We start from the raw sequence: 13,852 nt of genomic DNA, 5'->3' as shown, positions 1-13,852 counted from the left end.
GCCGAATAGAGGGGAATGATCACGTCCCTCAATCTGCTGGCAATGCTCCTACTTATACAGTCCAAAATGCCGTTAACCTCCTTGGCAACAAGGGCCCACTGTTGACTCATATCCAGCTTTTCGTCCACTGTAACCCCTACGTCCTTTTCTGCAGAACTGCTGCCTAGCCATTCGGTCCTTAGTCTGTAGCAGTGCATCAGATTAGGGACCAAGACCTGTTAGTTTTTCAGAACAGGAATCTCTTTACAATTCTGACTGGAATCAGTCTCCAGAAAAACATAAAAACAAACAGTGAAACAAAATTGAGACTTTTGGTCCTTATGTCTTGTTTTTCTTGTTGTGATGGATGCAATATTTTTAAGGTCTTGACTGCCCCATATTCTCATTTGTAAGAGAAAATGAAATGTCAGGTATCTGGACAGTTAAAGGAAGAATGTGATTCCTGCACACATGTCTTAATGTCAGGTTCTTGGACGGGGAAGAACATTGAAAGATTCAACTGGAGTGTTTCCTAGTTGTTTTTTACTGCCAAAAGTGTGACATTCGTACCAGTTTACAAGACCCATGTTTCACTGAGCCCTTATGTTGTTTGAATGGGTTGATGAAAGTGTGAATTCAGTTGACATTATAACTCTGTTTACATATTTGGATGTGCAGCATTGGGACCGAAAAACATGGCACCCTAAGGGGCAGATGAAACAAATGCTTTTTGTGTGGAACACTGCTTTTCTTTCAAATAAGTTAGCATTTTGATCTCTGGCACTGCAGGACAGCTTTTCCATTTTTGCATGTATTTTAAATTTCCCCATATCCTTGATATGGCAAAACATTTTCCTAATATAACAAAAACTCACCAGTCAAAATGTGAAAGGAGAGGGATCTATTTTCCTTAGTATCAGAGGGGTAGCTGTCTTAGTCTGTATCCACAAAAACAACAAGGAATCTGGTGTCATCTTAAAGACTAACAGATTTATTTGGGCATAAAAAAACCCACTTCTTCAGATGCATGGAGGGAAAATTACAGATACAGGCATAAATATATATTGGCACATGAAGAGAACGGAGTTACCTTACAAGTGGAGAACCACTGTTGACAAGGCCAGTTCAGTCAGCGTGGATGTGGTCCACTCCCAATAATTGAGGAGGAGGTGTCAATACCAAGAGAGGGAAAATTGCTTTTGTAGTGAGCCAGCCACTCCCAGTCCCTATTCAAGCCCAAATTGATGGAGTTAAGTTTGGAAATTAATTGTAGTTCTGCAGTTTCTCTTTGAAGTCTGTTTTTGAAGTTTTTTTGTTGAAGAATGGCCACTTTTAAATCTGAGTCTCCAGGTAGATTGAAGTGTTCTCCTACTGGCTTTTGTATGTTACCATTACTGATCTCTGATTTGTATCCATTTATCCTTTTACATAGAGACTGTCCGTTTTGGCCAATGTACATGGCAGAGGGGCATTGCTGGCACATGATGGTATATATCACATTAGTAGATGTGCAAGTGATTGAGCCTCTGATGGTGTGGCTGGTGTGGTTGGGTCCTATGATGGTGTCTGTATCCAGGGCCGCCCAGAGGGGGGGGGGCAAGTGGGGCAATTTGCCCCGGGCTCCGCAGGGGCCCCCACGAGAATGGCTGAGGCTTCCTCCCCGGCCCCGGCCCGACCCCGCCTCCGCCCCTCTCCCGGAGCCTCAGCGCATCCAGGAGCGTCCCTGGCTCTGGCGGGGCCTGAGCTCCTCCCTGCTCAGAGCCGCGTGGTAAGGGGGCGGGGCTGCGAGCTCCGGGCCGAGCGGTGGGAGCTCAGGCCGCAGTGGAGCTCGCAGCCCCACCCCCTTCCCATGCGGTTCTGAGCAGGGAGGAGCTCAGGCCCCACCGGAGTCACGCTGCCGCGCTGTCCAGGGATGCTCCTGGATGCGGCGTGCTGAGGCTCCAGGTGAGGGAGGAGCTGGGGGTAAGGGGCCGGGGGGTTGGATAAGGGGCAGGGAGGGGGCAGAGGTTGGGGGGGGGCGGTCAGAGGACAGGGAACAGGGAGGTTGGATCATGGGCATTCTGGGGGTCTGTCAGGACTCGGCAGGGGGGTGGATAGGGGTCGGGGCAGTCATGGGACAGGGACCAGGGGTGGGGTCCCGGCGTGGTGGTTGGGGGGGGTCTCTGGGGGACGGTTAGGGGACAAGGAGCAGGATGGGTCGGGGATTCTGACGAGGTGGGCAGTCGAGGGCAGGAAGTGGGTGGGGGTCGGATAGGGGGCAGGGACAGGCTGTTTGGGAGGCACAGCCTTCCCTACCCTAAAGCTCATTCAGCAGTTTGAGGCTTGCAGAAGAGCCAAACTGTTAGCTTTTCCATTACGGCTGCCGTGCCTTTCACTTCTCAAATGCCAAATTATAGTCTATATTTAATTTCAGTGCCATAGGGAGATTCATGTCAGGGGAGGGTAGCTTCATTTAAAATTAGCCACTGGGGGAGGGATCACATGAGACGAGCAATATCCTACACCACCTACCTCCTTCCCAACCCTACCAAGGGAGACCCCCCCCCTGCATTCCCTGAGGCTTCAGAGGGGTTAATTCAGTAGTTCTCAAACTTTTGTACTGGTGACCCCTTTCACATAGCAAACCTCTGAGTGTGACCCCCCCTTATAAATTAAAAACACTTTTTTATATATTTAACACTATTATAAATGCTGGAGGCAAAGCGGGGTTTGAGGTGGAGGCTGGCAGCTCGTGACTCCCAGTAGTAACCTCGTGACACCCTGAGCGGTCCTGACTCCCAGTTTGAGACCCCCTGAGTTAATTTAATTTTAGCACCCTGTGTCCATTCACATGCATGTGCTATTTTGAGCATTTCAGTTTTCACAACATAGGCTCATCCCAGATTCTGGAACAAGCTCAAATGCTCAGTTCGTGGAGTATGTACATAAGCTATACTAAAGACAAACCCACAGTAACCGTCTCCAGTTTATGAGGGACCCCATGGAGCCAGTCTCTAGGAAACAGATAAATGCATGGAGGTTAAGTCCATTAATGGCTATTAGCCAGGATGGGTAAGGAATGGTGTCCCTAGCCTCTGTTTCTCAGAGGGTGGATGGAGATGGATGGCAGGAGAGAGATCACTTGATCATTAGCTGTTAGGTTCACTCCCTCTGGGGTACTTGGCATTGGCCATTGTCGGTAGACAGGATACTGGGCTGGATGGACCTTTGGTCTGACCCAGTGTGGCCATTCTTATGTTCTTATGTTCTAACCTAAATGAATCCAAAGTTATGGAGACAGATATGAGTCAAGGAAGTCAGCAGAGTATCAGAAACCTGGAAAAGTCTCTGACTGGATGGGCTCAGGCGTTCGGTCACAAGCTGAGGTGGTTCAAAAGTTTTGGATTTCTTTTAAGCAGAATTTTCTTATTGTTTCTTTAAACAATCAAACACAACAAGCAGCAAATATTTGGCCACACACTTCTGAAACCCCAAACCATATTCAGGTTTTGGCAGACTAATTTCAGCTTTTCAATTAAAAAAACCACAACAAATTTTGAAGGAAAGCAGACATTGTCCGTGATTTTTTCTGCTTTTTAAAAACCCCTAGTTTTCGATCCAAAATTTTTTTTGACGGAAAATATTTGTCCAACCCTTTTAATGAGCTTTAGTGCCTTTTAGCACTAGCTGATGCTGAGAACCAGCGATACCTTGTAAAGAAGTTTTCTCAAAACTGGGTTTGTGCCGAGATGCAGAAGGTTTATTTTTCCCAGGGCCGCCCGGGGGGGGGGGGAGGGAAGCAAGTGGGGCAATTTGCCCTGAGGCCCGCAGGGGCCCCCACGAGAATAAAGTATTGTATAGTGGTTTTTTTATGGAAGGGGCCCCTGAAATTGCTTTGCCCTAGGCCCCCTGAATCCTCTGGGCAGCCCTGTCTGTATCTGTAATTTTCACTCCATGCATCTGAAGAAGCTTATGCCCAAATAAATCTGTTAGTCTTTAAGGTGCCACCAGACTCCTCATTATTTTCCTTAGTGTGCACATAGTAATGTTAATTACCAACACGTAATAAGGGTAGAATAACCCTCTTAGGCTATGGCTACTATAATATGAATTACTACAAACAAGCCGACTGATTACAATAGAATATGTGTTTGCTTTTATATATACACAGTTAATAATGTGGGAGACTGGTGTCCCAGAATGATTTATCCTTCTATCTATTTTTTGTGTGTGATGGCATTATCTATCAAGTGATCATCTCCTGTCCTTTTAGGTCAACAAAGCTACAGCTGATATTCATGCATAAAAGCTGCTAATTGGTCCAACATAACCAAATGGTGGTAATGTAAATCAGCAAGAAAACACAGGTCAAAGTACACTCAGGACATTACTGGTGAATTTGTTAACTAAGGCTCTGTACACACTACAGCTTACGTTAGTATAAATGATGTCACTCAGAGGTGTGAATAAGTTACACCGACCTAAGCACCGGTGTGGACAGCACTATGTCGGCTGGAGAGCGTCTCCCACTGACATAGCTACCGCCGCTTGCGGGGGTTGGAGTAATTAAGTTGATGGGAGAGCTCTCTCCCTTCGGCTTAGCGTATCTGCACTACCGTGCTCCACTTAAGCTTTTTGTGTGACCTTGGGCAAGTCACATTTTGAAACACAGGCACTTAAAATCCACAATGAGGCACCTAAATAGTGGCCTGAGTTTCAGAGGTGCTAACCACTCACAGATCTTGTTGGCTTGACTCTACTGATCCAGCACCTCTTTTTTTTTTTTTTTTTTTAAAAAGGATAAGAGCATGGATTTAGGTACACCCACACTGGAAAATCCTTCTGACTCCCATTCCTCTAAGTACCTTGCTGAATTGGGGTAACTGTGCCTCAGTTTCTCAGTCTGTAAAATGAAGATATTACTTCACAGAATAGTTGAAAGGTTTAAGTAGTTCATGTCTGTACAGCGTCTTGAGATCCCTGGATGGAAAATACTATGTAAGTACAAAATGTTTAGTAGTAATTATGTTGGAGGCCCTTAAAATGGATGCATTGATTACAAATCTTCAGTTCATTAACGTGCTTAATGGTGTTTTTATTATAGACTACCTCCTCAAGTCACGTCTTGACTGGCATCTTTGTTCTGACACTGCTTATCTTTTAGGGATTCCACCATTACTCATCATAGCAGCAGCTGGTGGTTCCTATGGTGGGGCACTTGTTTCTCCTTGACATCTATCTCAGTCAAGCTCTCCCAGCTTTACCCCAAACTTATTTTTCCCTTCCCCTCATGCACTCCCCCTATATTTGCTTTCCTGGCTGTTACGTTAGAGGATAATGTTATTGTAATATTTTTATTAGTGAAAAATGTGTTTAATATATTTGGCCCTTCTGTTGAAATCAGTGGAAGTTTTGCCATTGACTGAATTGCAAACGGGGTTGGGCTCATTCTGAATTATTGTATAATGTCGCAAGCAGCTTAGGCTAAAAAGAGAAATAAAATTAATAGTATAATTAATATAATATCACAATATTTTCTTGTTTCTAAATACTATAGAGACTTTATATTAACTGTAATTTACAAAAATAAAACCCATATTAACCATACCATTTAATTTTAAACAATTTTTTGTCCAATTTAATTAACTTGCCTCCTGGGTGAGTTATACCTTTAACAAGATACAATTCATCTTGAGGTACAGTGGACTCCACGCAAGGTGGCCATAGATATGGAATGTTCAGGCAATCTAGTAGCTTGCCCAAGCAAAAGTCAGCTTCTTGAACCAAATCCACTTCTTGCACTTATTCTTCCACTATATAGAAATTTGTTGTTTCTGGGCCTTTCCTCCTATGTGGTTATATCCCCTTTCTCTGCCTGATGTCTCCCTTTGCTGTCTGGGTTCCCTAAATTGCTGACTTCCCCTGCTTGGTGTGCTCTGATGAGTCTTGTCTTCTTCATTCATTAATTATAATTAATTAATTGCTCCTGCTTCTGACTTGACTCAGTTAAATCCCTTACAGCATTGGTAAATAGCTCTCTTTGGTGCCCAGTTGTCACTATCATTATCCCAGTAAGTTCCAGGCACAACAAAGTGACAGTGGCATTGTGGTAACATCTTGTATGAAGGTTCTTTTAATATAAGAGTATAGGTAAAATTCTCATTTCAGTTACCACCAGTGTAACACCATGGAGTTCAGTGGAGTTGTGTGAAGGAGGAGAATTGGATCCTATATGTTAAAATCTAGCCTGTTTTGGACAGTCTCAGTTTTAATTGTGGTTTTGGTCCTTTCATTTTTATCTCTTTTCTCATCTTCTGAATCATTCTGAGCTGGTCAATGGGAATTAAAATAATCAATGTTAGGAAATAATTTTTGTATAGTAGTCAGCTTCTGTTGTTCACTCTGATGCTGATGAACTTCCCAGACATGCTCTACCAGTTTGTCTAACTGGGATCATTTCTTTTTCAGTTTCCATATGGCCCCTTTCTCCTAAGGAGTTCTGTAGTAAACACTAGTTCTGATTGCACTACAAGTGTGTTATAAACTTGCCAAAACAACTCCCTGCTGCCCCTCCTGGCTACATCTGATATAATCATTAAAGCAACCATTTATATTCAGTCCTAACATTCATGTGGGAAAACAGTATTGCATGACAGACACAACACCTACAAGTAACTTTTCCAATTACATCTTGTGAACTTCCTGATGAAGACAAATGTAAATCTGGGAAAGAAACTGAAAAGCAAGAGTTGGGGGGGAATAATGTGTAGCTTTTTAAACTATATTATATGATATTACTGGTTATGTTGTTTATACAGTGAGTTCCAGCTCATCCAGACTTAATATACAAGGTCAGAAAAGAAGTTTGAGTCCTTCCCCTGAGTTTTGTATTGTTTTGCTGTTGGGTTTGATTACCTTACCATTTTTTATTACCATCTGCATTGCGAGGCTAGATCTGCTGAGGTTTTTTTTTTTTTTTTAATAGCATCCCATGGCACCTTTAATTCTGCATTTTCTGTGGTTTTGCTTCATTTGCAGCTTTAAGAGATTTTCTGTAAATACATTTATCCTACATTGTACATCAGTAAATTGTCTAGTGTTTGCTGTATAATTTTAACCGCTTAATTCCAAAGAGCAGATAAAGTTTTAGCATACAGCTACTGTAAAAAGAATTCATGAGTGAAGTGTTAAATTTCTATTGTTCTTTACTGTGTACTCTAAAAGGACACTGATGATAGCATTTTATAGGTGTTTTTTTAAACTTCATTGTTTTTAATATACTTTCAAAAGCCTGAAAACAAAATTCCATTACAAAATGATTTTGCCTTTGTGTCTTCTCTTAAGCAGTGATTTTCAATCAATAATAAAATAAACAGTTTACTTCCTTGTTGTGCACTTCATCCCATTGATCATGTTAGCACTGAGAAGAGGTTTTTCTTAGTTAACTACTTCTCCAGGAACATTAAGAAAAAAAATACTGTCTCTTGTGGGTCCTAAATTATAGATGGGATTGCTAATATTTTAAAATGAAAAATAGAGGGGTGATACTTTTTAAAAAAAATACTGGTTTTTATTGTGCTTTATATGTTCAAAGTTTTGTACAGACATTAACAATTTAAAGAGTCAAATCTGAATTCATGACATGAAAATTAATTCATGGCTATAGAGGAAGGCGACCTGTTTAGGTCATATCTATCAACAATCATGCTGATAACCAAAACTTTGCCTTGTCTATAAACTACTTATTCTGACTCAGAGATGGGACAGTCCTGTGAATTCTACCTGGAAATGCAGATTAGTTGGACTGAAACATTTAATAATTTTTTGACAACTTTGGCAAATTATTTCTGTTGAAACAAGCAAACAAAAAACAAAGTGTAAGTAGATGTCTTTGTGCCAGAATGCACGTCCAACATGCAGCTTACATTTCTGAGAGCGGTTCCACCCTTTTGACTCTTGTATGCTTTCTTGTCACATAAAGCTGACAGTTTGATCTTTAGGACTTTCTTCATCCATATGATAATTTGGGAATTATGTGTCTGGATTATAATACCTAGCTCTTACTTAGCACTTTTCATCCATAGATTGCCAAGTGCTTTACAAAGGCAGTCGGTATCATTATGTGCAGTGTTTCCTTAAATCTGTAGTAGGAAGCCAACTGGAGGTGCCTAAGGAAGGTTCTATGCAGAAGCTCGCCAGTGAAGCAGAGAAAGAGACAGAATAGCTTTCGGAATAACACTGTTCTCCTTATTGTAATGAAGCTTTTGTTCAATGTTAGAAGAAAGTGACTCTTTGTGATAATTTATCTTTGTCACATGATACAAATTAGATCAGATTTAATCCTAATTATCTGGATTTTTACAATTAGTTGTATACAAGGATTCTAGGAGAGAAACAGTGGTGAATGGTTAATATTTTCCAAACGAGTGAAACAAATCTGTTCCAGAATTGCAGATCAGTTATAGATCAAACTGATCATACAGCTGAAGTGTCTTAAACCAATATGTTGAAGAGTCTTCATCTTTTTATTAAAAAAAGTAATTTGGCAGTATGCCAATATTATCATGTACATTTCTTCCTCCATCTCTGTACAATAACAGTATATCTTTGGCCGTCGTTTTTCCCTCCTGACTTGTCACCATTATCTGTAATTTTGATTAAGTTATGCTAACAATGCTTACTTCACTCTAGCTTGCATTGCCAGTCAGCACACTCCTAGAGAAAATGAAATATCTCATATAAATCTTCTATGCATGCCCTGTACATGATTTTTGAATTAAAATAGCTAAGACGTGTTTTAACAGCAACTGAAGTATCACATTCAAATTTGCCAAGCCACTCCTGTCTTTGCCAGATATTTTATATTATGCAGTGTGTTCTCATTTTGGCAGTAGGTTTCATTGCATATATTTTTGCAATGAGAATTATCACACTTTATTTTTAATCTTACAGAATATTTTTTTTTACTAAAGATAGACCTACATCTAATTGTAAAATGATGTTTTGCATTATTCACATTTTCCACTCAGCATGATGATTTTTAATGCAGCAGTAGTAACTGTTCAAATAATTCTTTATGATGTTATATATAAAAATAAAGCACACCTAGAAATTATATAAAATTTGCAGTGTCCATTTATCCCAATGATGGTTATCCAGAGAGAGAGCAAGTGTATGTGAGAATGATTCTGTAATCCAGTGGTGAGGGCACCCTGCTGGGAGGTAGGAGACCCTGGAGTCCAATCCCCCTGCTCCAACCACTTTTCTATTATTTGTCCACAGTGGAACAGCTTCAGTAGGAGTGAATGAGGGGACCCCATATCAGAATATGCCATAGTTCAGTGGTTAGAACACTCTCCTGACAGGTATCACACCCCTGTTCACATCTCTGCTTTCCCTCTGGCAGAGACTGGGGAATTGAGCCACAGTGTCTCACATCCCAGGCAAGAAATCTAACTACTGGGCTAAAAGTGATAAGGTGGGCACACAGCAGGGCCACCCAGAGGATTCAGGGGTCCTGGGGCAAAGCAATTTTGGGGGCCCCTTCCATAAAAAAAAGTTGCAATACTATAGAATACTATATTCTCGTGGGGCCCTGCGGGGCCTGGGGCAAATTGCCCCACTTGCCCCCCATCCCCTTCTGGGCGGCCCTGGCACACAGCCCATTTCCTCCTCTGGCTGGATTCTGAATGGTACCTGATCTGATAGGTGACCTCTGAGCATGCCTAACTGGCTCAGGTCCTGCTTGTGCCTTAGGGAGCCAAATGCTTATCTTCCCTGGTTTGTGAATCACTGTTGGTTTCAGGTGAGAGAGATTTGTCCAGATGCCCAGAGAGATACAGCAGTGTGCACACCCAGAAGCTGAAACATAGGTGCCTAGGGAACTTTTACTTTGGTAACTTGGGCGCCGAGTGAATTTAGGTGCCTTTGTGAATCAGGGCATAATACTGGAAAGGATTAATAATTCAGAATAGCATTTTATCTTGATAGTTGATGAAGCATTAATGTTGTAAAGACTTTTTTTTTTTTTTTTTTTTTTTTTTTTTTACAAAAAATGTTTGAGGTCACAGGGTGTATTGGTTTTACTGATCCTTGGATGGGGAAAATGTGGGAGTTCCTCAATTAAATAACATTAATATGAATGCTGGAAACATCTGAAGTGTTTTCCCACTCCCCACGGGTTATAAACTTAAGTTTTTATATTAGCATCTCAGTCAACTGAATGGAGGTTTTAACCTAAAAATGTCATTTGAAATGCATTTATCTAGGGAGTAGGGAGCCTTGGATTATAAACGACTATAATTGGTAATGACCTCACTGCATATTAAGCAGTGGGGGGCCGTTGTCTGGCTTGTTGGAAAATGTGTGCACCCCTTTAAGGGCTAGAGAGCCAGGGAGTGACTTTCTGCTGCAGTTGGAGACCAGGTCAGCGTGGGGACACTAGGTGATCGGAAAAGGAGGGACTATATAGGTCCATGCTGGTTCAGGAAAAGCCAAGCCCTCTTTTACCTGGACTAGGTGAAACAGTTCCCCCCCCCCCCCCATAGAATTGGTGAAATACCAGGTTTTGTCCCCACAGCGGGTTGGGGGGGCTTAGCTGGGGCGAACGTAAAACAGGAGTTAGGCTATGATGTTACAGCTCATTTTGTAAATGTGGGGCAGATGTCCAGTGCAGGTACTCTGTACAGAAGGGATACGGTGACCAGATAAAATGGACTGGTAAAGGATTTAAAGGAAATACTCTTTAAAGGAGCATAAATGGGGGTTTCAAGGCTCCTATAACTAGTACGGGAGGGAGCCAATACCCCCTCCTGTATAGCCCCCCATTAATCTTCATTTGAGTAGGGGGGCTGGTCAGGTCCCAGCAGCGGTTTGGCTGGGGACCTGGATGGATAAGGGGGAGGGGCTGACAGAAGCCCCCCTCAGATATATATTGAAATGATTATAGACTTACCTGCACTGCACACTTTTATCTGCCAGTTACTCCCAGACATTTAAGAATAAAGTTGCCACCTAATTAAACTAAATCCAGTGTCTCCTGTCCTTTTTCCAACATAGCTGGACAATGGAGCAGTAATTACCCAGTATTATGATAAGTAGCACACAACTTGCTTATGGCTGGAGGCCTTTTTGACATACATTTTATAGATATTGTTTTGAATGAGACAACTGCGGAACATTTCAGTAGAAACGTTACAAAACAGAATTCTTGAATTCTCTCTCATTGATTAGTATAAAACTCTTCAGAATGATGTGTTGGAAATTTAATGGCATATGTTCAGGATGGATTAAAAGGAATCATTTATAAATTTTTATCAGGGCTGTCTGAATACTAACACGGGCAGAAAGCACATCAAAGAGAGCAATCAAATTTCTAAAATGCAATAAGGGCTCAGTCTTGCAAGGATATTAAGTGCCCTCAACTTGATCTAACTTCATTTGTGTTGTGGGTATTCAGCTTCTTATGGAGATGTTCAACACCATGAGAACCAAGTCCATACTCTTCACAATCCTTCTGAATGTAGACTGTATCCTGGTAGGGAAGTGCTGGGGAAGAAATCTTCCATTCAGGGTTTCAAGAGTTCCCTAAGCTCTTCTGGCTTCAAGGGGTTGAACAATGAACAGTCAGTGGCTCTGCATAGTGACAAATCCATCCAATCTAGCCCTGCCATGCCACCGTATGACACCATGCGGGAAGCTCCAAGAACTGCACAGAGAATAGAATGTATACATCTCCTGTGCAAGCTCTTGAAATCCTGTTCGTCTCTTGCTCTTTATCATTGCATAGAACAGTGCCACCAAACCTGCTATCCCTGAGACCCTTAAACTTTTAACTGGTTACATCTGAACGCAACAACTGCATAGTACATATATAATACGTTTTTACTTTGTGTGCATAAATATGCATACACCTACAGCCTTTATATTTTGGCTTATTCTGCTTTTATTTATTTATTTATTTTTGTGTTAACATCACATCTGAACCTATATGGGAAACATTTCACCAGCAATGGTGGCTCTGCAGTTTTCTTTTGATGGGACTTAGATACTGCTGCTGACTTAATGTCACATGGCAACTACTTCTTTGATTCAGTTAATGTTTCCCTCATTTTATACTGCCCTTTCCTGTACTCTGTTCGCTAATTACCATGTGATTTCTTTGATTGCTTGTTGAGATGGCAAAAATGCTGTGCCTGTATTTTTACTATTCTGCTACTGCTGAGCTTCTTATTGCTGACTCTTGGGGGCAATGAGAACCATGAACTGTACTAGTTTTCTTGCATACTTAGCTGCTATTGCACTCTTCTGTAATTATGATTTAATTAACTTTTGAGTATTGCACAAATGTAAAAAAGTGTCAAAACAAGATAGCGATTGTAATTCTCAAATCGATGAACATTACTTCTTGGGATTTTATGTTATGCAGATACTGAGTAGTCCAGTGAGATTGAATGGTCTATATAATATAAGAGAAATCAGATGTGTGCAGTAGAGGGGAGTTTGATGGTCTGTGGTTAATCGACTTTTGTTTTGGTAACTTGTGGCCTAGAGCCTTGGCTAGATGTTCCTTTTACTCTTTTTATATATAGCAGTAATAACATTTTGAAATATGCTTTGCTTTTTCTACTGCGTTTTCTTTCCCACTCAACAGCTGGCTGACTGAATATTAAGTGTTATTGGCCAAGAATGTTTTATTGTGCAAAAATATTATTGTACACCTGTACACGTGTAATAAATATACATATCCTTGTGGGTATGTATGCATACACACACTATACATATTAAATCTGCAGTAAATATCTGTCTGTATCCACATACCCATATGAATATATATCATACTAGTTAACATTTAATCAATTTGTTTTGTTTTTGTAGTGGATGGCTGTATACACAGAGCTGCTGGGCCCTGCCTAGTTGCTGAATGTCGCAACTTGTGTGGCTGTGAGACTGGACAAGCTAAAATTACTTGTGGATATGACCTGCCTGCCAAATGTAAGTCAACTTTTTCACACACTTTTTGTTTTAAATCAGACAAACTTTTCACATGCGTTCCCCCACCCCAGAAGTCTAATTAAACTAGGTATTCGTTTAGAAAATTAGCAGTGATTTCATTAAGCATGTTTTGTGACAATCTCTTCCTCTCCCATCCTTTCAACAATTTAAACTTTTAAAAATAATTATTTCAGGTGTACTACGTAGTGGAAATACAAACACAATGCATGTTTTATCTTACATTTTTTACAAGGTATAGTGTACTGTTTTATATATATATTTATATAATAGGTAGTCTGAGGATCTGAAATAACTTAGACTAGGAACAAAGTGTACATTATCATATTTAAGTTCCATGGAGACAGTTTTTGGAAATGATGCAGATTTCATATTCGTCACGCAGATTTCTTGATTGTGAATACATTGAGAGCTGAGGAGATCAAAGTGATGTATTGTGTTTTCAGCTGCTGTGTAGAGGCTGATTGGCAATTACTGTGAAGGCATCTGTCACACTTTAGCTTTCAGTGGAATGCAGTTTTCAGTGCTGGAATGTTTTTGCACTTTGAATGTGGGATTGTTAAAATTCCCATTCTGTTTAAAAAGGTAGAAGGTTATTTGATTGACCTTGTTGCGTAGAGGTTGAGCCAAACTTGGAAAAATAAACATCAGGGTATTAATGGTGTGTTATGATAAGAGTCAATATTATTTAAGATCCTATAAAATGTATAAATGCAGGAAGTATTATTGATTTGGGATCTTACAGAGATGTGTATTAAGAGAGGTGCTTATATGTGAATTTCAAGAAAGCACCATGAGGATCTTCTCGTGACACCTCAGGTTCTCAGTTATGCACACAGTCCAGTGCGAGGAGCGTGCTTTAGCGAAACGTATTCAGATTTTC

The 13,852-nt window shown here is 40.9% G+C and overlaps 1 protein-coding gene across 1 annotated transcript in view; it reads left to right on the top strand.

The window, feature by feature from the left end:
• Positions 1–13,852, top strand: part of MACROD2 (mono-ADP ribosylhydrolase 2) — a 1,323,621-nt gene that overhangs the window by 420,261 nt on the left and 889,508 nt on the right. The window contains exon 5 of the mRNA XM_065401494.1: positions 12,835–12,951. Coding sequence (XP_065257566.1) covers positions 12,835–12,951 — 117 coding nt within the window. The remainder of the gene's footprint in view (positions 1–12,834; positions 12,952–13,852) is intronic.

Source organism: Emys orbicularis, chromosome 3 (assembly GCF_028017835.1).
Source record: "Emys orbicularis isolate rEmyOrb1 chromosome 3, rEmyOrb1.hap1, whole genome shotgun sequence".
In the NCBI taxonomy this organism is placed as follows: domain Eukaryota; kingdom Metazoa; phylum Chordata; order Testudines; family Emydidae; genus Emys; species Emys orbicularis.
Note: the sequence above shows the minus strand (reverse complement) of the source record. Positions and strands in the feature narration are given on the sequence as shown.